The sequence below is a fragment of the Adiantum capillus-veneris genome, chromosome 13, assembly GCF_014529385.1.
Source record: "Adiantum capillus-veneris isolate H3 chromosome 13, ASM1452938v2, whole genome shotgun sequence".
Taxonomy (NCBI): Eukaryota; Viridiplantae; Streptophyta; class Polypodiopsida; order Polypodiales; family Pteridaceae; genus Adiantum; species Adiantum capillus-veneris.
In genome coordinates, this window is record NC_140943.1 from 62515552 (window position 1) to 62542461 (window position 26910).

The 26910-nt window shown below is 43.2% G+C and overlaps 2 protein-coding genes and 1 pseudogene across 2 annotated transcripts in view; 2 read left to right on the top strand and 1 right to left on the bottom strand.

Annotated features, from left to right (window-relative positions):
- Positions 1–4591: 4591 nt before the first annotated feature.
- Positions 4592–5125, bottom strand: LOC147444127 (uncharacterized; annotated as a pseudogene).
- A 3446-nt stretch (positions 5126–8571) lies between these two features.
- Positions 8572–26910, top strand: part of LOC147444128 (uncharacterized) — a 70383-nt gene continuing 52044 nt past the window's right edge. Inside the window, exons 1-4 of the mRNA XM_086526850.1 lie at positions 8572–8828; positions 9342–9432; positions 10044–10159; positions 10335–10394. Of these exons, the coding sequence (XP_086382976.1) occupies positions 8772–8828; positions 9342–9432; positions 10044–10159; positions 10335–10394 (324 nt within the window). The 5' untranslated portion in view covers positions 8572–8771. The remainder of the gene's footprint in view (positions 8829–9341; positions 9433–10043; positions 10160–10334; positions 10395–26910) is intronic.
- LOC147444129 (uncharacterized) overlaps positions 17428–26910 on the top strand; it is a 60768-nt gene continuing 51285 nt past the window's right edge. The window contains exons 1-2 of the mRNA XM_086527644.1: positions 17428–18088; positions 18131–18714. Coding sequence (XP_086383770.1) covers positions 17473–18088; positions 18131–18714 — 1200 coding nt within the window. The 5' untranslated portion in view covers positions 17428–17472. The remainder of the gene's footprint in view (positions 18089–18130; positions 18715–26910) is intronic.

A 26910-nucleotide genomic window follows, 5' to 3' on the forward strand; every position in this document is an offset into this window, starting at 1 on the left:
TTGAGCAAGCGGACGTGACCTCGCCTCCTCTTGATTTTTAAATCCCTAAAGAAATGCGCTTGATTAGAGGCTTCAGGTTGAAGGGTAGTCTCCCTGGAGAGAAGCCTTGCCTTTCTGATATCTTCTAACTGCTCATCAGCTAGGTTAGATTTGGCCTCGAGCCATTGTTTGTGCTCATCCTCAGTAGCCAGCCCCTTGGCTTTTCTGGAGGTAAGCAACTGTACCTCCGTCGTAAGATGTTGCAGGTGTGCCTCCCTAACTTTCTTGATTCGGGGGCCTGAGGTTTTGATTGCTTTTCAAATGCTCCGAGCAAAAAGGTCCCACGCCTTGTGTTTGTTGAGGTCGACATCTTTCTTGAGCTTACCTAGTGCTTTCTTGGTTAGATTCCTGAAAAGAGGGTCTTTGAATAGGTGTGCCCCTGTTACTAACAATTTTTTTCCACCTCTTGGGGTCTGCTCCTCCCCTGTATTCTTCTTAAAATGTATGTGCAGAGGTATGTGATCCGAAAGGCTTTTTGTTGGGACTACCTTCATCTCCATCAATGACGGTATCCAGTCAGCTTGGTGTGAGCAGTAGCATCTATCCAGCCTAGAGGTAGTGCGGGCGTACTAGAGGCTTTTGTAGGTGAACCCAGGCGTGCTGTTCCATGGGCCGATTTGCCATAAGTCGTTCATCGCCATTTTTCACACAGACTTTTCCATTTAGACCTTTCCGAGCCAGCTAGCATACTGGAGGATCCTGTTCTATCCCTTCTCTTTTCTACCATATTGAAGTTGCTAAACAACATCCATTCACCTTCAACAGGAGTATCTCTAAGATACATCCATATTTTAGCTCTGTCTTTTGCATTGCAAGGGCCGTACACATTCACAATGGTGAAGGGATGCCCTTCCTATCTGATTCTAATCCCTAGGATTCTGTCGGATGGGTGGTTTAGAACCAGCTTCGGCTCCAATTCTCTGTCCACAATGCTTAGGACGCCACTGAAACCGTTACTTCCTTCTCCATAGAATACTAGTTTCTTTCCTAGCACCTGCTTTCTCTTGCTATGGGCATCTAAGTGGTGTTCCTGGATGGCCCAACGATTGATTGCCTTCTCCTTTTTATTTCCTCCCAGAATAGGGTACTCTTCTTATGGGTTTTCAACCCCTTTACGTTCCAAGATAGGGGGGTTCCTAATCACCGAGCAAGAAAAACCGAGAAAAGATAAATTCGAGCAAATCGATACAAGAGATCAATAATGGTGAAAGAAAAAAAATTATGCCATGCACATTACTTTCACTCCCACATATCTGACACTTAATTGGCACCACTTAGTTGACACAAAATGAGATTTTAGAACCATTATGAAAATTGAATACTCAAGACACAAGCAAGCAATCTCTTCATACTCGAAACATATATATTTCAATTCCATGTGGCATATTACCTACCGTCCTCTCAAAAATAGCCCACCAAAACTTGGGCAGCTAGATTTTGCAAATAAAGTCAACATACAACCTTGTAGGACTACAATGCTATCCAAGAACCTCCTAAAGCATGAAACAACTCCACTTTTGTAAGCAAGCAAAAACAAGTGCCTAAAGCAAGTGAGAACAAGTGTACTCTCTCTCTCTCTCTCTCTCTCTCTCTCTCTCTCTCTCTCTCTCTCAGCTTCGTAGTGCAGCACCCTTGAGAAACCCTCCCTTTCCTCTTGCCATCTTGACACTAAAATGGTGGAGGAAATGAGAGAAATATGTTGTGGATGCACCCGCTTCAACTACATTGATGACATATTTAGTGGCAATGATGAAGTGACGTGCCCAATGCATGCATACCCAACTGCCTCATGACCATCTCGAGGAGAATCTTGAGGTACAATTTTTCTACTGCTTTTTACCAGACATGACTAACACTTAATCCATGTTAAGGTATGCTAAGAACACAAGAGAAGGGCCCATTCTATGAGGCTCATGTGAAACAAATAGATGTTTAGTTGTTGCTAAATGCTTAGTTGTGACAAAAGCTGAGTTCTAACATCTTCTTTACTCAAACATATTTACAGACAACGACATTCTTTAAAGGAAGCTTGCAAGTGAAAATCGAGGCTTGTCTGGATAGACAAGACCATGAAAAGGGAAAAATCAACCAAGGAAGCATAGAAGGTTTTAAGCTCTTTTCAAAATGGTTGCATCACATTGAGAGTGTTCCTTTGGAGTTAATACTTGTGAAGAAAACTGGATTTCTATTCCTGAGAGAGAAATTGATAGAGTCATAGCTATAGTGAAAAATTTGAGTAAAACGGAGAACCGATTCATAGAATTTAGCAGGCCGGTGCTTGTACAAGCAAGTTAAATTGATTGAGAGGTTAACATGTCTAACTGTCATGGGATCTGATGAATGGATTTGTGAACATAGGTACTGACATGCATCAGGTCTTAGAACATATTTTAAGGGAGGAGTCCAAGATAAAAGCAGATCGAGCGGCAAGGTATTTCGACAAGAGGTAGTTGTGGAAAGCTCTAGTTTAGTACTTACCAAAAGTTCTCATCTTGCTTAAGTTCCCTAGCAACTTGTGAAACATTGGATTCTAAGCTACCTCTTAATTCTTTGAGACCTTATAATTGCAAATTTAACGATTAAATAAATCTTGAAGAGGTGCCTTGCAGGACCTCCAAAAGGCTACTTGATGTGATCATTTTGCTTCTAGAACCACAACCACATGTTGTGAGGATAATTCCTTGCCTAATGAGTCTATCATGATCATTTAAAGAAAGCGATACGACCCATAGCCAATTGCAAGTTCTTTCGCAAAGAAAAGGCCCAAGACTCAAGTGCATTTGCCTGCAAGATGCAAAGGTAAAGTCATGAAGCAACAACTTCTTAAAAGCTTCTATATTGTGCGTGCTCACTAATGAAAACATCCAACGACATAGGATATCTAGGCATGCCTCACTCACATAATGGAAATTTAAAGCTTCCAAAGCCTGCAAGGATTCTTTGCACCAACACGTAAACAAGAGCAAAAACCAACACTGGAGCATAGTTGTTTCTTTTATACACTGACATCTGTGGATGCAATCCAATGCCCTAGTCCCTTCAATCATGGAAAAAAAAGCTCTCCCATTGCTCGCCATCACATTGCATGTGTCGTTGTACTGTTATCTGTTGTAAATACCTCAACATCATGCCGCCTCGCCATCATTTGCCCAAGAGGCACACTATTGAATTATATGCATGTGGCACCGCTTTCCTTTCCTGTGGCACTGCATGCTACAGCAGATCCCTGGTTTGCTTGACGTTTTTTTAAGGAAAAATTACCAAAATACCCCGAGTCTAATTAGTGGAAATTTCCAAAATATCCCTCAAATTTCAGAATTTCCCAAAATACCCTTATGTCTATTTGTTGGATTGTTCAAGATTTTCTACTCTTTATTCCTTTTTAACAATTGAGATCCGTTTTAATTGAGTGCTTAGCACGTAATTTGTCACAAATTACCTCGTAAAAAAAGGCAGTTATGTCTAAAAACAACGAAGTAATTCACCTCCAAGGCCTACATAACCAACTCAAATTTTAGTTTTAGCATCTTGTATTCATAGAAAATCATCTTCTTATTAAAAGCTACAAATGTTTTTATCTTTGGAAAGATTTAATCTCGCAACCAGGGGTATTTTGGAAAATTTGGAAAATTTGAAGGGCGTTTATGGAATTTATGACAAAATGTTGGGGATGTTTTAGGAATTCTTAAAATTTGGGACGTAATTTGGAAAATTCCACAAATTAGATGGGTATTTTGGTAATATTCTCTTTTTTTTCAAAGGATTGACCCTATCTGCATGACCCTATCCCTCTCTACAGTCGATCTTAAAAAAAGTGATGACCTACCCTCATGACCCTAATTCCTCTCCCTGGTTCGTTGCTGCAACCAGTCCGCGCCGGCGCGGACTGGTTGCAGCAACAGACTAGAGAGGGGAAGGGTCATGAGGGTAGGGTGATTTTTTAGCTTGGGGTATGAGGGTGAGGCGTTTCATAGCAACTATCCAGCTCTTGGCTTTGTTCAATCTGTGCATGAGCAAGCTTACGCAGTGCGAGACGTGCATGCGGGAGTCAGTGCCTGCTCTCAGAACTAGTTTCACAAGCTCCTTGCTTAGAGGTTTCTCTGTGTGGCTTGTTGCGCATATCACACACATCTACAATGCTAAAATGGGGCGATGCGAGTGCAGGCGCATGCGAGCGATGGTGAAGCGGTCCTTCAAAAACCCAAAAGAAACATGCTACTTTGATCTTCATGGCGGCCGCAACAGTGCTCGTGAAATTTATGGAGGGAGAGAGAGAGAGAGAGAGAGAGAGAGAGAGAGAGAGAGAGAGAGAGAGAGAGAGAGAGAGAGAGAGAGAGAGAGAGAGAGAGAGAGAGAGAGAGAGAGAGAGCTCTGCACCAGCTGATCATGGTACTGCGCATCCAAAGGGAGCTTACACCCGTCGGCCTGGCTTCTTCTCTGTGCGCGTCTTGCAACTAGATGCATGGACATGGAGACACCACTGCTTTTTATATGTAGTGGTCTTGATTCGCATGTGGTAAGCCTTCTTGGCTATTGTACTCATGGAAAAAGATTAAGGCTTTTGGTGTATGAATACATGCAAAATTGGAGCTTGCAGGTACCCTGAGCGTCTGGATTGGAAGAAGAGGTTGAAGATAATAAGGGACACAGTGAGAGCTTTGGAATTTCTGCATGTGGGATGCAACCCTCCCATTATACACGGAGATGTCAAGCCCAACAACATCCTCCTGGACTGAAATTTCTCTGCCCACATTGCTGACTTTGGGCTTGCCACATGAGAGTCGAGCCCTGCTGCATTGCAAATTGTGAACCTGCTGGAACCGTTCCGCGCTGGCGCGGACTGGTTTCGACAGGTATCACAATGCCAGCAGAATTGTCAGCTCTAAGCTTGCGCCTTCCTTTGCGAGCTGCTTCGTCGCCACCGTGCCCATCAGTCCACCTCCGAACAGAGGGTTTCGCTTGCTTGCGTTAACTGAAGGAGGCTTGGGCTAGATGACTTTGAGGATGAAGAGCAAGTGTATGGCTTGTATTCACAATGCTTGTATAATGAATAGCATGCAGGGAGAGGCCGAGGCAGAGGCAGCATAAAGCTGCGTAAGCAGTACTCTTCTTTCAAATAAAAGATGTAGTAGGTCAAAGAGGGAGCAAGAGACAGAGAGGAAAGAGGCTCAAAGCAAGGCAGCAAGCAGAGGGAGTGGAAGGTTGCGTGAGAGACAGAGGAGTAGGAGATGGAGGAGTAGGCTATGTGGGGCAGTGTGGGGCTCAAACCCTTCCAATTTCATTTAATTAAACCGCAACACGCATCAAGAACTGAAACATGTGGGGCAGTGGGGCTTAAACCCTTCCAATTTCATTCGATTAAAGAGGCTTTACTCTTCCTTCAAATCTCCAATTTGTGCACATCCGAGATGATGACAAACCATGAAACAGAATCCCTCTTCCTCATTTTCTTGAATATGATCATTACACTATCTAGATCACCAGATCGTCCATACAAGGTGATAAGAACATTCCCAACAACAATGTCTTGCTCAAACCCTTCTTCAATCATCTTCATATGGACACTTTGGCCTTCTTTCAGAGCTCCAAAACAAGCACAAGCATTGAGTGTACATATGTACATTACCTTGTCGTGTACCACAAGTTGTTTACTCATCTGAACAAAATTTCTAGTGCTTCTTCTAGCCTATTGTTCTCGATGAGTGTGGTAATTAATGCACCTTAAGACACCACGTTTTTCTTAGGTATAGTGGCAAATATATATCTTGCATTTGTCAAGCTACCACAGCTTCCATACATTGTGATAAGGGTAGTTGCCACTATGGTGCTTGCTTCAAATCCTCTCACAACAAGTGAGTGATGAATCTCACATCCTTCTTCTTGGGTGGTGCATGCTTCAAGAATGCTTATGAATGTGATCATATTCCAGGAAAATCCTGCACTTTTCATTCTATGGAAAAGCATCATAGCTTCTGCACAGAAGCCTTGTTGTGTAGCAAAAGATATGTGTGAATAAGAATGTTATGTGAGTGCACATTTGGTGTTTGGATGACATTGAATGTGGCTTAAGAATCTGCAATGCTGCCACAAGCACCATACATTTGACGTACATGAGCCTCTCTTGAGAGTCGAGCCCCTTCCCCTCCCTCTGGCACGTGGCCCTTGCTGCCCTTAGCATTGACAGTGGCACGCAACCTATCCGTTCAATGGGGAAAAATGTAAATGCCAAAAAAACTACTACAATCCAAAACACCTAGAAGGAAATGGTGTTGAGAACTACTACTCGGATAGAAGCAAGACCCATGTCAATGTGCCAAAAATTTTGAAGGAACAATATTTGAATCAATGTGTTCAATTATAAAAATTGCAGAGGTAGGGCCAGGGATTGATTGCAAAAACAGAGAACCGGTGTCATACGCACATGAGTCAAAGCTACTTTCAAGATACAATTGAAGATCATGTTTTTTTGAAACCAATCTTAATGTTAATAAGACAAGTGACTTGCTGCACATGCTACAATGATGCCTCAAACTAGGGCACCCACAAAAAGTAGCCAAATTTTTGTGTTGAGAATATAATCAGGGACATGCATAACATGATCATCGCTAGTCAGCATATTGAAAAGGATGTAGAAGACTTGGTGCATTAATGTAAGGAAGGAAGAACTTAAATTTCCTTTTGTAATGATATAGTTCTTCATGATTAAAAAATCACTAGCTCAAACAATGTCGTGTAGTTGCATTGTGTCATTAAGATTATTTTGTTTGTGACATAAAGGCGTCCTAATCTCAAAGGTTTTTGTTGCTGTAATAATGCAACTTCATCTTTGGTATCTCCTCATAAGAATGAAGATATGATGTTATTTTGTTATCACGTCTTGCTCATAGCTAGACTTTACCTCATGCTTGCCTTTCAACATAGAATGCGTGTGTTGATTACAATGAGTGTATTGACTACATGATAAATGACAATGTGTAAAACACGAATGTTAGTGGTGATTGTGCAGTGATTTAAAGGGTTGTTTGGTTTTTTGAAAATTTTTGGTGTAGTCCTACAATTAGAAGAGCCTCTCAAAGAAAAGGATGAGGGTCTCAGGCTCACGATTCTTTACGCAGTGATCAAGTGTGCTTTGTGTTAGTCATCACAGAGGACTTTGATGACAATGATCTTTGTGGTGAGAGCAAGAGCAAAACATTGGAAAACCCGCTTGCACTTTTGCAATTTTCTCTAAGTAATAAAGAATGTCTAAAGGGACTTGCTCGATAATTTTGCTGCTCGGAAATACTCGCTCGCCAATTTGTATAACCCCAAGATAGGATAGTGAGAGACTCCATCATTAATGAGGGGTTCATTGAGAAAGAGGAACGACATTGATTACCATGCTCTTAGGTGGAGTTTTAGACACATCCCATCCTATACAAACCTTATTTGAGGTTCTGCCAAACCCTCTCTTGTTAGGTATAAATAAGGGAGTGCCCAATTGACTAGCGAGCATCCTGAGATTATTCCACAGCCAACTAGGCAGTCCCACAAACTCCACCTAGACCGGATGGAACCCTTGTAAAGATTCGGCTGAGTCGAACACTGGCTCCCAAGGCACCACATAGACCGTAGTCCTATTAAATACTAGGGGCCCTTTGTGGAGGTTCTTTTCCACATCGGAGGCCTCTTTGAATCTCACTGAACAAAACCCTTTAGCTAGGTTAAAAGTACTTTCAATTGCTCCTCCATGACCAATAATTTGAGGGTCCTGAAGCCATTGAATCATCTCAAACCTGTTCGGGATTCTTCCACTGAACTCAAAAACCAACATTAGCTGAGCTTCCATGGCTAACTGCTTTTTGATAAGCGTTGGTGGAATCGCTACAATAATAGCCTCGACAACCTCCACTTGCTGTGGCAAGGATTTCTTAAAGCAGAATAGGCTCGATTTGCCAACCCATCTTCACCCAGCCCACTGTGGTCTGTTTGGGAGCACGTTCTTTTGTTGTTATTTTTTACCCGTCGCTAGCATTTTTGAAAATTCGACTATATTGGATTCCATCCTCAAGTAACTTGGTATTAAACAATCAAGTGTCGTCCTCGCAAATAAACAAACCAAAAGTACAAGCAATTTTTTTGAAATTTGTAGGATTTTGAACTAAGATATATATATATATATATATATATATATATATATGTAAGTATGTATACGTGTATATAAATAAATTTACATATCTAATAAATTTTTTTAATTAACATATATTATATATTTATGTATTTATATTGTGTGTGTATATGTATAGAAGGTACTAGAATTATGTAAGGTGAAGCTTCACTTTATCATTCTAAAAGAATAAAATGCAAGAGAAGTTAAGCCATGTGAGAAAGGGAAATGAAAGGTGAAATAAAAATATCCATTTAATACTTTTAAACCAAAATACTTTAAGGTAAGTCACAATCATCACGGAAAACATTGAAAGCATGCACTTCTCTAAGGCTTCCTTTTTTAAAGGCCAAAAATAAAAGACATTGTCCACACGGACCAAAGGTTTGAGGCTCCTTTAATAAAATCATGCACAGGAAAGCTTTGTGACTTGTGTTAATTCGAGATCATCACGTCTGCGAAGCACTTAGTATTCCAGGTAGCTCTCGGTCTGTGCGCAGCTTCCGTTCTCTTTCGACATCTTTCCATCTCGCACCGATACCCTCAGTGGTATGCTTGCCAAGTGATTCTCGATTCGACTCTTTCAATGGGACAGACGTTTCGCAAGCTTTTCGACAGTCTCTTCGGCAACAAGGAGATGCGGGTCTCTCTCTCTCTCTCTCTCCCTCTCTCCTCCTCCCCCCCCCCCCCCCCCACCAAACCAAAACACACACGCGCTGTTTACATCGCGAGTCTGTGGCTTAGTTTGTTTGGCTGATGCTATGTACATCAAGTTGGGAGTGTCTGAGGGTGCTTGAAAGAGCTTTTATCACTTCATGAAAGCTTCTGAAAACACGGGGTGCACATTGATGCTTTTGTCCACATGCCACCCTGCCAGATACGTTGTTGGGTTGTAAGTATCATAGGCATTTCACCATAGTACTAAAGACTGAGGGATATATAGATCACACATGGAAAATTCTGAAAGGAATTTTTTTAATGGGTCTCGGGATGGTAGGAATGCCTAGAAGGGTTGTAAGCTTGCTTGCACATTGTGAACAAGAATTGAGTTCCTGGTATTGCTTACCAACCCCAATTTTGAGTCATTTTTTCTGTCAATATTCACTTTTTTCTGAATGATTTGAGCACCAACGTTTTTTAAATTGGCCTGTCTCAGGTGGTTATGCTAGGCTTAGATGCTGCTGGGAAGACCACCATACTCTACAAGCTGCATATTGGAGAAATTTTGTCCACTGTACCAACTATTGGTGAGCAATATTTATCTCATATTTCATTGAGCTGTATAGTCATAGGCCACCATATAATTTTCTAATGCGATTGGAATACTCATTATGAGCAAAGAATAGCTTTTTCCTATCAAATTGTGCTGGATTTGTATGTGTGGATCATGTGATTTTATGTGCTAAGGACATCGTGGAGAACAACGATAATTTTTTTCCAATGTCACCTGTAGCTATGTGTTTGCTTGGAAATCTGCAGAGTAGAAGAATAAGCTTTAGTGTGAAAGCTAGACTAATTTTTTCTTTCAAAACCTTTACAATTTTAAGTGGGCATCATTGATTTGTGTCATTTAATATCAGACTTTGTGTCATTTTGAAAGCTAGACTAATTTTTCCTTTCAAAATCTTTACTATGTTACGGTGGCATCATTGATTTGTGTCATTTTATATTAGACTTTGCACACAAACCTCTTTGACAACATTCTTTTGTTTCGTATTTAGGAAGGCTTTGTTGAGGGCACACACATACACCACTTACAAGACCTGCACTCAAGAATTGTGTGCTTTTTTTTTTTAATGTTTTGAAACAGTTTGCATGGTTTTACCATTTCACGTGATTGCCTATCAATTTGGTGCAGGTTTTAATGTTGAGAAAGTGCAGTACAAGAATGTAGTGTTTACAGTCTGGGATGTAGGCGGTCAAGAAAAGTTAAGACCATTGTGGAGACATTATTTCAACAATACTGATGGCCTGGTGTGTTTTCAATTTCCCCTTTTCCCTTTCTCTATATCTTGCAGACAATATGTGGTCGCGTTGATATGGAGCTCAAGACTGATAGATTGGCTTGAATTGTGCTGTAATCTTTTATATGACAGACGAAGATGCAAGTGCCTCTGAAGAGCCTAACTGTGGGTAATGTGGTATGCAGATTTATGTTGTTGACTCTTTGGACAGGGAAAGGATAGGCAAGGCATGTGCTGAGTTTCAGGTAATCAAGAAAATTTCAATTATAAGCTGGTAAAGACAGATATTTGCAGAGGCTTGTGGGTCCAAAGTGCGTTCAGTCATGTGGCATATGTGCTGCATCATGGATGCCATACCTATTGTTCATTTCTGGTCTCTCTTTTTGGAGGGGAGGGTTTTGATTTTGGATTTTCCATTTTCAGCCCTTATCACATTTATTCACCAGCTAGAGAGTTCCTCATTTTTAATCTCAACGCTTTACCTATATGGATTACAAATAAGGATGAATTCATAAAGTAATGGAGTTGGGTTCTAGGATTCACAAGTTGCTGCCTAGGAGAATTGGATCCAGACACCATGTTCGTGCATGAGGAGTAGTTGCTTGCTATGATTCATTCTTTGGAGCCCTGAAAGCATTGGCTTCTTGGGGCTGATTTTACTGTTTAGAAAAGTCACCAATCACTGGATAGTTTGCGACTTTTGTCCAAGACCTTGGAACAACACATGTTTTGGGTCAACTTCCACTTTCAGATTGTACATGTGGATGTCAAACAGCATGGTCTCTCGCGGATGGTTCAATTGCCACGTGATATACTTCAACAACTTAGAGCCAATCCACAGATGGGAAAACCTAAGGAATTTTGTGCACTATGTCAGCCTGTTCGCAGGACCTACTGTCTACATGTCTGAACGGATCCGCGAGATCACTTAAAACCCCTTTCCATAAGTGATTGTAGCAGGATGAGTCGGGAATTTGTGAGCATTCTTTGGTAGTCTAGACTAGTAGCATGTGTTAGCGGTCACGTATTGGCTGGAAACGCAAAAGCATGATGTGTGCGGGCATGTGCAGGTCTTTCGTGGTGTGCCTTTGCAGGCACCTGGTGCAGATCCAACTGATTTTGAAAGGAGCTTCTAAGTCAAGTGCAACTTGAGGTCTGGCTGGTATTTAAAATCAGTATAAAAGGTGTGGTCTGCCTTTGCAGGTACTTGGTGCAGATCCAACTGAGACTTGGCATAGACGTTTTAAGTTTTTTTAAAGGAGCTTCTAACTCACGTGCAACTTGAGGTCTTGCTGATATCCAAAATTAGTATAAAAGGACCCATAGGGTAGGCTCAGTCTGAAGAGCTTGCAGAAGATGATCGGACGCTGCAGATCTCCAGATGCACGCAAAGGCCTCGATGGACCCACGTCTTAGCTTTACAAAGCATCCTCTATATGCGAAACCTATATAGAATCAATCATTGATGGAAATTTACAAATAGGGGCAGAACGTCAGTAACCCAAAGCTCAAGTCGGCAATGAAGAAAAAAGCAAAGCAGAGAGCTTTCAAGAATTCACAACCTTGCGTCTCAGTACAGGACATTCATAAGGAGATAGAGTGCCGAGCGAGCAAACTTATGAAGAGTTTGGGACATTCGATGACACGCAAGGGACATAAGTCTAAGTTAAAAATCTATTTGAGAAGAGAAGTCACCTTTATTCGACCTAGCAAAGAAGGGGTCAAGAAGAAAACACCAACTTTGAAGACAAGGACTCTAGCTCGAGTTCTAGTCACGAAGACGAGAGACGGCAATAAACAACTTAAGTAGTGTGTATATGGGTGGGCATGTGCATACATTTTTGTTGCATATGCTCTATTCACTGATATGACATCCGTCATGTGTGACTATTCAAAGACGACAGTGACAACTCGTGAGAGACGGCGGGCTCGTAGTTGCCGATATATGCGATGTTGGCATTGTGGTCACACAGGACATTTTAGGCGTTGTTTCAGACATATGAGAAAGCAACGAAGATCTATGCGAGATGCAAATATGGTTGACACATGCTAGAGAGGTGGGCTCGTACAGTGATGTCATATTTACCTCTAGCGTTCCTCTTGCTTACATGTCTTTAAGAGGTGGCACTTCCATGACAAATCACATTCAACATTCATTCGGATCTCAGATCATATGATTTATCGGCAATGCAATTAGCAATCGCATCTAGATCCACTCAGGAGCCCGATTGACTAATCCCTATTGCAACCATGTCTATCGAGATCATTCAGACCAAAAATGCCGCAGTCATTTCGTCTATCAGTTCCTGCACTTAAACAAGTCAAGAACAAATCAGTGTCATATTATCGGGAATTCCATTTCATAAAGCTATAGCAAAATATTGTAAGCTCTTAGTATCCCTGAAGCTTAAAGAGACATCAATGACTCTAGTATTCAAAATTTGTTGCATCTGTTGACAAAGGAGCGGAGTAACTCCCCTCTTGTGCATACCCAGTGCACCAGATTTCCGGCCAAGTTGAATTCGAGGTTCCAATTGGAATAGAGTATGCTAATAGAGTATGCTAGACCAAAAGCTTCAAGGTAAAGTTTCACAATCTGAGGAGTATCTGCTAGGTCCTCCTCCATCCACTTCGCATTCAATGCAGGACAGTTCTTGAATTTCATCAACAACTGCCTTATCACTTTACCCTTAATCTTTCTATCTTTATGTGCCAATATTTGTTCTAGAACAAGGATCTCCTCGTTTTCTTCCACTTCGCATCTTCGGGCACATCGCCTTTAAAAGGCCTCAGGAGACTCACATGAAAAGCATTGTGAATCCTCCAAGTTTCGGGCAGCTTCAGTCAGAAGGAGACATCATTTATCTTTTCGGAGATCTGGAAAGGTCCGTAGTATCGCATACTAAGATTTGGAAAAAGTTTCTCCTTTCCCTTTTTCTTTGTCAGGCGTGCCTTCTCAAAACATAAAAGCACCCGATCGTTCTCCTTCAATTTCAAATCACGACGATGGTGATCTGCTGCCTTTTTTTGTCTTTCTTGAGATTTCTGCAAAGCCTTGCGCACCTTGGCAAAAGCCGTGTCCGAGTCGGGCGTGAACTCATTGGCTTCAAAAATATTATCTTTCGTGCTTAGGAAGGGTGGAACCTCTGTAGCACCTTCAATAATCTCAAATGGCGCCTTCCTCGTCGAAGAGTGCATCGTGTTATTGTAGGCAAATTCCACCAAAGCTAAATACTTTTCCCATTGAGTCTTTTAATCTGAGATGTAAGACTTCAATAAATCTAGAACCACTGAATTGGAAATCTCGGATTGCCCGCCAGTCTACGGGTGGAAAGATGACGAGAACTGCAATGTAATCTGAAGATTTGGGCCACAAACAGTCTCGCTAAATGACCTGGCTTGATTGTTTTCTTCATTGGAATGAAATGGGCTTGCTTGCTAAACTTGTCAATAACAGTCCAGATACCATCGTGACCACTCTGTGTTCTCGGGAGATCAAAAATGAAATCCATTGCAATACTTTCCCAAGGGCGAGTGGAATGGGCAAAGGTTGTAACAATCCCTGTGCATTATGCCTGTCAAACTTGACCTTCTGGCATACCAAGCACCCGCGCACAAACTCGTCCACATCCTTCTTGAGTGTCGGCCAAAAGAAGTATCTCTCTATTCCTTTCAAGGTGGTGGCAATGCCGCAGTGACCCGTAAAAGGTGGACAGTAGCATTCGGTCATAACCCTTTTCCTCAACAGCTGTGTAACGCACAACATGGTTTTCCTCATCAAGTAGCCATCCCGAATAGAATATCCCACTACTATCTCCCCATCCTGTATCCGTGTAAAAATATCAGCAAAATCTGTATTTGTGGCATACTGATCTACCATATTCTTGAAGCTCCTATGATGTATCGCGGAAATAGTCAGAACCAACGGCTTCCGAGACAAAGCATCCGCCACTAAATTCTTCTATCCTTGAACATGGACAATCTGGAAATGAAACTGTGACAAGATGTTCGTCCACCGCATCTGCTTTTCGGATAGCTGCTTCTGTGACAACAAGTAGCGTAAACTTTGATGGCCTGTAAAGATAGTAAAATCCGCTCCGAGTAGGTAGTGCCGCCACTGAGTAAGAGCATGGATAACCGCCAAAAGCTCTTTCTCATAAATCTGTGTTGTCAATTGAAACCGGCCCGTGGGGCGGTGGGCTTTGGCTTTCACCCAAAATTCTTTACTTTAGACACACACAGAGAGGACGTGAAAAGGAAACCTGTGACGGGAATTAGCACTTAAGCGCACACACGGCTCGGAAGCTAGAATGCTCCGAGCAGACCCGACAACCTGTAGGCCCGCCCCTTTCAATATTTCTTTATACTTTAATAGAGGGAATAAAACTTGTGATTTCCTACAAGCTGTCCCGCATAATCCGGGCTGAAATCCACCTATTCTGGCCCGATTTCGGCAGCATAGCTGTACTAGGACGCTTCACAGACAGTATCCCCACGCAATAGACGACTTTCCTGACGCATACGGACACTTTACAAAACCTGTCGAGAATCTGCAGCACGCTGAATTCTCTGTTTTCTGCCCCGAAAATGCGCTAGATCACCTCTTCAACGGTCCCCTCGCGTCCCCGGACCTATGGGGAGTATTACGGACCGTTTAGGGCCAAAACCCTAAGCCTGCAAAAATACACAGCAGGCTGTATTTCCCTGTTTTGGGCTTCGCTTCACGAGGCGGTTGCATGCATAGCAAGTCCTCGAGCTCCCGCACCTGTAGGGCTACTTGCCCTTTGAATCGGACGAGATTACTGGAGTGAAACCTCTCCGAATTCACCTGTACCTGCGGGGATTAGCCACTCGCTAATCCAGTACTTCTGCAAGAGGCTCTTGCCTCGGCAATCGCACATGAACCCACACAACTGTACATTAGTCAAATGAAGAGCCCTCTTGTGGAGCATCACATAACTGCACGTAGGGGGCAGAGCACAATGTCTAGTGTGCAGGGCATCACTCCTAGCACCACATTGTACATAGGGTGGAAAGAAAGCACTCCATAGCTCTTAACCTGTGACAAAATGCAAAGTGAGGCCTCTCCCAGCTTAAAAATCAGCGCCACTTTTTCTAAATGAGGCAAGTACACAAGAAAGTGCCACTTGGCACATTTACAAGCATTTGCCCGTTTCGGGGTTACCGCCTAAAAATCTCTTGATTGGTTGCCCAGTTGACTTCACGGCAGAGTTGTAAAGTGTTCCCCTGGTCATACCGAAGGTAATGACGCGAACACATTTCACGACCCAAAATAGCAGTTCCCTAATTTTTAGGAGATGCTTCCATTGGGCTCCCACTGGTCATCTGACCATCTATCCTCATTGGGACCGCATCCAAAAGGCAATGTGGCCCAACTGTTAGATACTTTCTGACGTCTGTTGGTGATCCCACCTGGACTTTATGCCTTTATTGAGTTCACTTCCTAGTATCCACCAACTTGCTAAGTGCGACGGGGGGACCTACATGACCTTGCACTGAGTGTAGACATCCTCTTACGATACGAATTCCAGTGCCGACCAACTTTCCATCTACGGGTGAAGCTACCGTTCACATTGGCCATACAATGTCCTACCATTTGTAACTTCAAAAAGAGGGTCCCAAAAATAAAACAAAAGTCATTGGAAAGAAACCAACAACTAAGGTTAGCAGTTGCCACGTCCTCGTGACATACTGTCACGTGACACATCCCAACCCTATGTGTCCGTGGACAAGCTACACCACAGCAGGGTTCAGTCAGTCCGATCAAGTTAGATTAGCAGTGATCTGGCACTTTTGTGAGTCTATTCGTAGACTGTGCATGCCAGTCACTTAGCATAGATGCATATCCTGCGGTTGCACACAACATGATCATCGAAATTCCCATCAGAATCCATTAGCATCAGTTAGGGGAATTTTCCAGTGCATTTAGCCTATTTTCCTATTTATTTTCACTTATTATTTTTAAGTGACTTTCCAACAAAAGTAGGTAGGGCAATCTTGCTAAGTTAATATATAAGCAAACCCAAGCTAGCACTTTCTGGCAGAAGAGGTAGCAGGAGCACCTTGCTCAATAGGCAACTTCTCAGCAAGACCAACTCCCGCGACTACTTTGGCGTTTTCTCCATAGAAGACCTAGCGTTTTTGCATTAGATCAGCCTTGGCGATTTGTGCACAGCAGATTAGCCCTGGCGTCATCACGACACAGCAGATCAGCCTAGCGTTTTTGCATTTGCAGAACCCCGGCGACGGAAGGACCAATTTCAGCCCCTGGCGTTTTTGGATTTCAGCAGCAAATTAAGACCGGCATTATTCACCTCAAGTGTAGCAGATTCAGCCCGTAAAGACCATCAGTTTTCAGCCCTAAGAAACCTCATTTTTCAGCCAAGAAAACGCAGCCAAACCAATCATTTTCAGCCACCGAAACAGTCCCGAGATTCAGCGATTAGAAGATCTCAGATTTCAGCCATCGTCGTCGTCGTCGTCGTCGTCATCGGCATAGACCAAGTTGCATAGTCCATTGCATACGCATTGTACACCTTTGTGCAATCAAAGAATAGACCACTCTCGCCGACGAGAGTGGGACCTTCGGAGGAGGGTTTTACAACCTCTCGGGTGTCGTATCTCTTCTCTCTCCTTCTCTCAGTCTCATTCACTTGCACGCACAATATCCACTCACTTTGTTCGTGACCACAACACTCTACAGACGGAAAGCTCTCTCTTTCCCTAAGAACTAAAAGGAACCTTGAGCAATAAGGATCACTAATCTTGAGAAAAAACAACATTCATTCCGCTGCACCTAACATTGGTATCAGAGCTTTGGAAGTGTTCTGCATTACTCAAGGGAAGAACCACAAGAACCACAAGAATTTTTTTTGCTTGTTGCGATCGCACGAACCCAAGTTTACTTGGGCGTGGCGATTCCGAATCGTGTTTTGTTGAAGAGTGATAGGAATCCCAAGAAAGAAGGGCTTGTCCAGCCTCCCCTTGTGTCTCTTTTCACTCATTGAGAGCGGACCGTGCACTTAGTGGCCGGCCAATCGACGTGAGGTGGGAAAAAGCAACCTTGGTGTGAGCGCAAGGCCGCCAAGGGGTGCGCCCGCAGAAAGGAGTAGAACTCGGGTGAAGAGAAGATCCTTCTCCAACGCGATTTGCAAGTGAAAGAAAACCTCAAGAACCTCAAGAACCCTAGATTCTCACGAATCAAGGACCTCAAGAACCCAAGTTCCTCGTGAACTTAAGAACCCAAGACCCCAAGAACCCACAAGAACCCACGATTGCAGAATAGTCATCACTCGAAGCGGAATGGATACTTCGCTTGGAGGTGATGAGCATGAGAGAGGCGAAGAAGAATTTTCCCCACCAGGAGGTTTTTCCGACCCTTCCTCATCTACGACAAAGATTGCACGAACTCCTATGGAGGAGTTAGACCAAGAAAGAGAAGCAGAAAGAAAGGCTTACGAAGAACGAAGGGCAGCCATAGATCGTAAATACAAAGAAGGAATGGCAGCCATAGCGCGTGAGAGCAAGCAAGCACACTTGGAAGCCAAAGCAAGAGAAGCAGAATTTGATCGAGAGAACAAAGAAATGCAAGCCAAGTTTGATTGCGAGAACAAAGCAATAAGGCAAGAGATGTTGCGGCTCTTTTCTCGAATAAAGGCACAGATTCAACAGGATAGGGAAAAGGAGACTCTCTCAGTCTCTTCTTCTCCCAAGCATGAAACACAGGATTTGCATGATTATGTGAAGCATGATGATGATTTGATTGACAATGACTTGCATGATGTTTTGATTGACAATGATAAGCACAATGATTTGCATGATGATTTGAATGACAATGATAAGCATGACGATTTGGATGCCAATGATTTGCATAATGATTTGGATGGCAAGGACAAGCATGATGATTTGCATGATCAAGGTGTGATTTCTCACAAGCATGATGATTTGCATGATGATCAAGATGTGATTTCTCACAAGCATGATGAGTTGCATGAAGATGATGTGATTGTTCACAAGGATGATGTGTTAGTTGATGCTTTTTCTAGCGAAGCTAACCTCGTTGTAGATTCGATCAATCACGAAAAAGCGATCTTGGCTTTCGAGTCGAGGTCCAAAGAACCCCCACAGGACGATTCGATCATTCAGGTTGAACCGATCTTGGCTCTTGAGCCTTGGTCCAAAGAACCATCACAGGAAGTATTATGTGTTCGCATGATTGGTACGCACGCATTGTTCGAGTGTTTCATTCGTGAAGGTTTCTTGTATTTTAGTCAGCATCGTTATGTGATTCCTTTTCCTAGGCATGACATATTGTATGTTGAGCACGTTTCTCTCATGGATGAGCATGAATGTATGCGGATTGTTCATGAAAAGTTGAAAAGTTTGTATGTCAGGAAGTCACATTCCATGTCTCTTCCTTGGCATGACACAGTTTCCGAAAGAGCACATGATAGTATGAGCACCAAGCATGGGCATTTCCATTGTGATTTGCCACAGTTGATCGATTTCGATCAAACAGAAAAGATTCGATCTCATTGTTTGCATGTGTTTGATGAACGGGTTGTCACTCCGTCTCTATGTTCGTCTACATTGCATACACAGTCTTTAGCAAAGACAAGATTTTTTTCCTTCGCTTTACATGGAATGGGTATGTTCATGGTTTTGTGTTGGAGATGGTTTCATGAATTTTCAGCCATGGAGATTCTTGAAGATGAAAGAAGCAGGACTCTACACGAAGTTGACGCAAGAAAGGAGATTCAGAAGACTTTGTGTCGCTTTCGGCGCGGCCCAAAGAAGCAAGCGTTGCAGACCTTTATGAAGTTCAAGTACCGCACGACCCACACATCAGATGGGCCGGCAAAGAGTCCCTTCCAGGATTCCGGATGCTGTTGGCAATCTCCCTCGACGCCATATAGTTCGGTACCAGTACCTCACTTTGAAAAGGAGGGGATGTCACGTGACACATCCCAACCCTATGTGTCTGTGGACAAGCTACACCACAGCAGGGTTCAGTCAGTCCGATCAAGTTAGATTAGCAGTGATTTGGCACTTTTGTGAGTCTGTTCGTAGACTGTGCATGCCAGTCACATAGCATAGATGCATATCCTCCGGTTACACACAGCATGATCATCGGAATTCCCATCAGAATCCATTAGCATCAGTTAGGGGAATTTTCCAGTGCATTTAGCTTATTTTCCTATTTATTGGTATTTTCACTTATTATTTTTAAGTGACTTTCCAACAAAAGTAGGTAGGGCAATTTTGCTAAGTTAATATATAAGCAAACCCGAGTTAGCACTTTCTGGCAGAAGAGGTAGTAGGAGCACCTTGCTCAACAGGCAAGACCAACTCCCGCGACTACTCTGGCGTTTTCTCCACAGAAGACCTAGCGTTTTTGCATCAGATCAGCCTTGGCGATTTGTGCACAGCAGATTAGCCCTGGCGTCATCACGACACAACAGATCAGCCTAGCGTTTTTGCAATTGTAGAACCCCGGCGACAGAAGGACCAATTTCAGCCCCTGGCGTTTTTGGATTTCAGCAGCAAATTAAGACCGGCATTATTCACCTAAAGTGTAGCAGATTCAGCCCGTAAAGACCATCAGTTTTCAGCCCTAAGAAACTTCATTTTTCAGCCAAGAAAACGCAGCCAAACCAATCATTTTCAGCCACCGAGCAGTCCCGAAATTCAGCGATTAGAAGATCTCAGATTTCAGCCATCGTCATCGTCGTCGTCACCGTCGTCGTCATCGGCATAGACCAAGTTGCATAGTCCATTGCATACTCATTGTACACCTTTGTGCAATCAAAGAATAGACCACTCTCGCCGACGAGAGTGGTGGCCTTCGGAGGAGGGTTTTACAACCTCTCGGGTGTCGTATCTCTTCTCTCTCCTTCTCTCAGTCTCATTCACTTGCACGCACAATATCCACTCACTTTGTTCGTGACCACAGCACTCTACAGACGGAAAGCTCTCTCTTTCCCTAAGAACTAAAAGGAACCTTGAGCAATAAGGATCACTAATCTTGAGAAAAAACAACATTCATTCCGCTGCACCTAACACATACCCCCCTCTTGAAATCGCAAACGTCCTCCATTGCATAACTAAATACATGCCGTTGATGATCTTGTGCTATTAACACTCTTTTATGATCGCATGTATCAACAAGAAAGGTTGTAACACATAGGTACAAATGACTTAATGAGGCCTTCATACTTTTGTCATTCCATCTATTACACTGAATTAATATGTACATTTGAGGTGCTAGCTCTATCATTACCTCTCCTTTGCACACGTTGGGTTGGGGCATAAGTAGGCTGTAACCCAAAGGCTTCAAGGTAAAGCTGCAATACATTTTTGGTGACTTTGACAGTTCATGCTCTTCCATCCACTTTGCATCCATAGGCGGATAGTTCTTGAACTTCACCAAATAGCGTCTTGCAACCTGTTCCTTAACTTTTCTGTCCTTATGTGCCAAAACTTGCTCAGGTACCAGGATCATCAAGTTCCTCAACTTCTGGCTGATCCTCATCTGGCATATCTTCTGGTACATCACCCATGAAGGGTCTTAGAAGACTCACGTGAAACGCATTATGGATCTTTCACGCATTAGGCAATTTCAGCCTGTAAGCCACATTGCTGATTTTGTCAAGCACTTGAAAAGGCCCATAATAACGCATACTGAGCTTAAAAAACAGCCGTTCCTTGCCCTTCATCTTCTTTAACCTTGCCTTTTCGAACCTCAACAGTACCCAATCACCAGGTGATAACAGCAATTCACGACGGTGACGATCAACAGCCTTTTCTGCTTTGCCTAAGTCTTCTCCAAGGCAACTTTAATATTTTTATACATTTCATCCATGTTCTCAATATATCGATCTGCCTCAAAGCTCTTGTCCTTTGTATGCAAAATGGGAGGAACTTTTTTGCCGCCTTCAACAATCTCAAAAGGTGCCTTGCCAGTCGACGAATGCACCGTATTATTGTACGCATACTCAAGCATAGGCAAATACTGTTCCCACTTGCCCTTATTATCTCACACATAGCATTTCAGCAGATCTAAAGCAATAGAATTAGCCTCTTCTGACTGTCCATCAGTTTGTGGATGAAACGAAGACGACGTAGTGTCCATGTTCTCAAACAATCCTCTCTAGAACAAACTGGTCATGCGAGGATCACGATCATTGACAATCGATTGTGGCATACCATGGTACTTAAACACATTGTACATGAACAAGCGTGCCATCTGGTCATATTTTATCTTCTTCCTGACAGGGATAAAATGGGCATGCTTGCTGAACTTGTAGATAATGGTCCATATACCATCATTCCCTGTTGGTGTTCTTGGAAGATCAAAGATAAAGTCCATAGCAATGCTTTCCCATGGCTTATCCGGAATCGGCAGTGGTTGTAACAACCCTGGTGCCTTTTGCCTGTCAAACTTGACCTTTTGGCAAATCACACATGCTCACAGAAAGGCATCCACGTCTTGCCTCAAGGTAGGCCAATAGTAGAATGTCTCTACGGCTTTAACTGTCGCATCAATACCATGATGCCCTGCATACGGTGGGACATGACTCTCTTCCATGACCTTATGTCGCAATGGCCTAGTGACACAAAGTCTTGCCATGCATCATCATAAAATCATCTCTGAAGAGGTAGTGCTCATGATGTTGCCCCTCTTGCAACTATTCAAAGACCCTTGCAAAATCTTTATCAATAGCATACTGTTCCTTCATGTCATCTAACTCATGATGATAAGGAATTGACACAGCTGAAATTTGTGGCTTCCTTGATAACACATCAGCCACAACATTCTTCTTGCCTTCCACATGCATAATCTGGAAGTGGAACATAGAAAGAATGTTTGCCCATCGCATATGCTTTTCGGATAACTTTGACTGTGTCAAGAAGTATCGCAAGGTCTGATGGTCTGTTTGGACAACAAAATCAGCACCTAAGAGGTAGTGCTTCCAGCTAGAAAGCGCATGAATCACGGCCAAGAGCTCTTTCTCATAGACTTGCATAGTCTTCTTTGGCCCTTGCAAAATTCGGCTTTCATAAGCTACTACTTGTCGATCTTGCATTAGCACCGCTCCGATGCTACTGCCACACGCGTCACACTAGACCACAAATGACTTCCTGAGATCTGGCAAAACAATTACTGGATTTGAAGTCAACTTTTCTTTTAAGAGACTAAAAGCTGAAATCTCTTTTTGGGTCCATCCGAAAGTGACCTCTTTCTTTTGCAATGCGTGAAGAGGTGATGCTATCTTTGCAAAATTCCTGATAAACCTTCTATAGTAGGAACACAATCCCAAGAAGCTTCTGACATCGTGCACAGTCTTCAAGTGTGGCCATGTCTTAATAGCTTCGACCTTTACAGCCCACGGGATTCATTCTGACACCATCCTTTGAGACTGTGTTGCCAAGAAAGTGGATCTCTTCCAGGAAGAATTCACTTTTCTTAGGATTGACAAGTAGCCTGTGACTGCGTAGCTCTTCGAACACAATGGTCAAGTGACGCCTATACTCCTCTTCATTCTTTGAATAGACTATCATGTCATCGAAGAACGTCCCAACAAACTGTTGATGCGAGGGGAAAATCCGGTCCATCATTCTGTTGAATGTGGCATGAGCATTTGTTAGACCAAACGGCATCACTAGGAACTCATAAAGACCAAATGTCATTCTAAACGCAGTCTTGTGCACATCCTCTGGCATTATACGAATCTGATGGTACCCACTCTTAAGGTCTATCCTGCTGAAAATTGCAGCACCCTCTAAACGATCGAGAATATCATCAATTCGAGGAATAGGAAACCTATTCTTGATGGTATTCTTATTCAACGCACGGTAATCAATATACATGCGCCATGAGCCATCTTTCTTCTGCACTAGGAGCACTGGGGAGCAAAAGAGTGAAGAACTAGGCGGAATCAGCCCCTTCTCTAATAACTCCTCAACCTGGCCCATAATCTCTTTCTGCTGCGCCGCACTAACCCTGTAGGGAGGTCTATTTGGTGGGCTACACCCTAGCACCAAATCTATCCGATGGTCCTCAGGTTTCTTTGGCGGCAATTGCGACGGTAATGAATCAAAAAAACAGTCACTAAACTTTTGCAAAAATGCCGACCTTTCTTTATCTAACACAGATAAATTTGAATGATCATTATCTGAGACATCACGCGCAAAAATCAAGTACACAGAAAGATGATTCTTTATTACAGAAGTGATAGCAAAAGCAAATACAATAGGGACAGACTCCCCTTTGAGCTTTACATCCAAAACATGAGTTTTGCCCCTATGATGAAGGGTGATTGTTTTGCCGAAGACATCCAGCACGCCATGCACTCTGAACATCCACGGAATTCCAAGTAGCGCATCGCACCCTTCCAATGGCATGATATAGAACTCTTCTGTGTCCACATATGACTGAATATGCAGACGCAGTTTTCCAATAATGAGAGTAACACACTTTGAGTGGCCAGGACATTCCAACCCTGCCTGTGCTGTGTACCCCATCTCTACAGCTTTGATGCCCAACTTCATAGCTAACTCTGGTGAGATAAAGTTGGCTTTGGCACCTGGATTAAAAAAGATGAGTGCCATCTGATCCCTAACTTTACCCCATGCCTTGCATAACTCATTGGCATCTGTATTGGGCCTATCACCCACCATATCTGGCACCAAACCTGCCGTGGGTTTAGGCTTCTTGCCTTTCTGGTCCTCTTTATCATCTGAATCAGCTGGTCTTTTCCTTTGTGGACAATTGCTGCTCGCATATAAAGCATTTATTTTCAGCCATTAGGACCTTCTTTTCCTCGAGCGACATGCGCACAAAAGGCTTCCTTTTCTGTTTCTTTGCCTGCGCTCCGGTAGTCCCGGCTGAATCCTTGTGGCCTTTTCTGATCCCTGTGACGCTTCAGGAGCCGTTTTCCTTCGTTGAATTTTTCTTTTGCTGCCCTCCTTTCTTGTTGCTCGGAAACCCATTGTCCTCTCCTTTCAACAAGGCAAGACCAGTGTTAGTAACTTCCATAAGCTAAGTGAGGGTAGTCACTCTGTTCTTGGTACAGTAATTCCGAGGCCCTTTAGGTAGCCCACAACAGTACTTCTCTATCTGCTCTGTCAATGGCACAAATCTGTAGGAGGTCACTGAGAGTAACGCTTTACAAAACCTTCGATTATACTCCAGGAAGCTCTTGCATGTAGCCGAAGTAAGCTGGTGCCAATCTGTCATGACGTCGGCTTCAAATTCATTTGACAGCCAAGTAGATGCAAACATTTGCTTGAAGTAGACCCAGGTGGTGGGTGCCTGTCCTTGCATTAACAATGTCGTCCACCATGTAAGCACATTGTCCTTTATAAGAAAGTGGCAGCTTTCCTGACCTTAGAGGCCTCTGTAGAATTCCCTCCTGCATAGGCTGTATCAAACTGCTGGAGGAAAGTGAGAGCCTTTGCTTTATCCTCAAAGCCATTGAAAGTACTCAACTTTACAGCTGCACCACCTTCTTTGTAAGCTTTCGACTTCTCCAGTGTCCCCAAATTGTCATAAGGAATAGTCTGCAACATGGGCATTGTAGTAGGCATGATCGGCACATCTTGGCCATTAACTTTTTGCGTCAGAGGTGCGATATCTGGCTGCTGTCCAGAAAAACCAGCCATGCCAAATTGACCCTGTGGCACCCCAAACTGGCCCTGGTTGCATTGAAAACCTTGCTACATGCCGATGCTACCATACATGCGGTTTGACATCATGCCTTGCATACCCCCAAACACTGTTCCTGGCATGTACGGCTTATTTCCAGGTGCATAACCAGCCATACTCTGGAACACTGATCCACCCCCGAAATACCCAGGATGTACCGTGGGTGCATTGCCTGGTAACCCAGTTCCCTATCCATTCAAGACAGCATGCGGGCTCTGAAAGGTGGCGGGCTGAACTGGCATAACTTGTGGAATAGGCGTTTTGGCCACCTGTTCAAGCACGAGAGAAACCTGTTTTGGAGCCCCTGACTCCGCAACATGTAAGGTGCAACGGAATGAATGTTGTATTTTCTCAAGATTAGTGATCTTTATTGCTCAAGGTTCCTTTTAGTTCTTAGGGAAAGAGAGAGCTTTCCGTCTTATGGAGAGTGCTGTGGTCACGAACAAAGTGAGTGGATATTGTGCGTGCAAGTGAATGAGACTGAGAGAAGGAGAGAGAAGAGATACGACACCGAGAGGTTGTAATACCCTCCTGTGAAGGCCCCACTCTCGTCGGCGAGAGTGGTCTACTTTGATTGCACAAAGGTGTACAATGCGAATGCAATGGGACTATGCCGATGACGACGACGATGGTGACGACGACGACTTGATGGCTGAAATCTGGGATCTTCTAATCGCTGAATTCGGGGACTGTTTCGGTGGCTGAAAATGACTGTTTTGGCTGAGTATTTATGGCTAAAAATGGGGGAGCATCTACAACCAACTTGGGGGGGAATCTGCTACTATGCATAGGCTGAAAACCAAGGTGGTAAGGTACATAAGGTACGGTACGTATTCGGTATGTCTTGTACGTAGTACCGAATGGATAGAGTTGTTAGGTACGTAAAATTCGTATGTTTTTTTTTTTCTAAAAGCGAAAAACCTACAATATGGTCCATACTTGATAAAAATTTCACAAGTATCACTTCAAGCATGTTAGTTCACTATTCTACAAACCAAGGGAAAGGTTTCATACAAATACCAGAAGCAAGTCGCGACTCCTTGCTCGACATTCAATGAATCAACATTGAAGTGACAAGAACAGATACAACTCAAATATACACAACCTAAAATTTGCAGTTTCACAACAAACTAGTTACTGTAGAGAACTTGTAAGTTCACATTGATCATGATTTGCCAATTTGCACACAAAAAATTGATGGGCGAACTCAATTTTGCAGACCCGCTGTGGTTTTTTCCCCAACAAAAAAATGATTGTACAGTACGGATCCGTACGGTACGGTACCTTATGTAAATCGCGTTGGAGAAGGATCTTCTCTTCACCCGAGTTCTACTCCTTTTTGCGGGCGCATCCCTTGGCAGCCTTGCGCTCACACCAAGGTTGCTTTTTCTCACCTCACGTGGATTGGCCGGCCGCTAAGTGCACGTTCCGCTCTCAATGAGTGAAAAGAGACACAAGGGGAGGCTGGACAAGCCCTTCTTTCTTGGGATTCCTATCACTCTTCAACAAAACACGATTAGGAATCGCCACGCCCAAGTAAACTTGGGTTCGTGCGATTGCAACAAGCAAAAAAAATTCTTGTGGTTCTTTCCTTGAGTAATGCAAAACACTTCCAAAGCTCTGATACCATGTAAGGTGCAACGGAATGAATGTTGTATTTTCTCAAGATTAGTGAACTTTATTGCTCAAGGTTCCTTTTAGTTCTTAGGAAAAGAGAGAGCTTTTCGTCTTATGGAGAGTACTGTGGTCACGAACAAAGTGAGTGGATATTGTGCGTGCAAGTGAATGAGACTGAGAGAAGGATAGAAAAGAGATACGACACCGAGAGGTTGTAAAACCCTCCTCCGAAGGCCCCACTCTCGCCGACGAGAGTGGTCTACTTTGATTGCACAAAGGTGTACAATGCGAATGCAATGGATTGATGCAATGGGACTATGCCGATGACGACGACGACTTGATGGCTGAAATCTGGGATCTTCTAATCGCTGAATTCGGGGACTGTTTCGGTGGCTGAAGATGACTGTTTTGGCTGC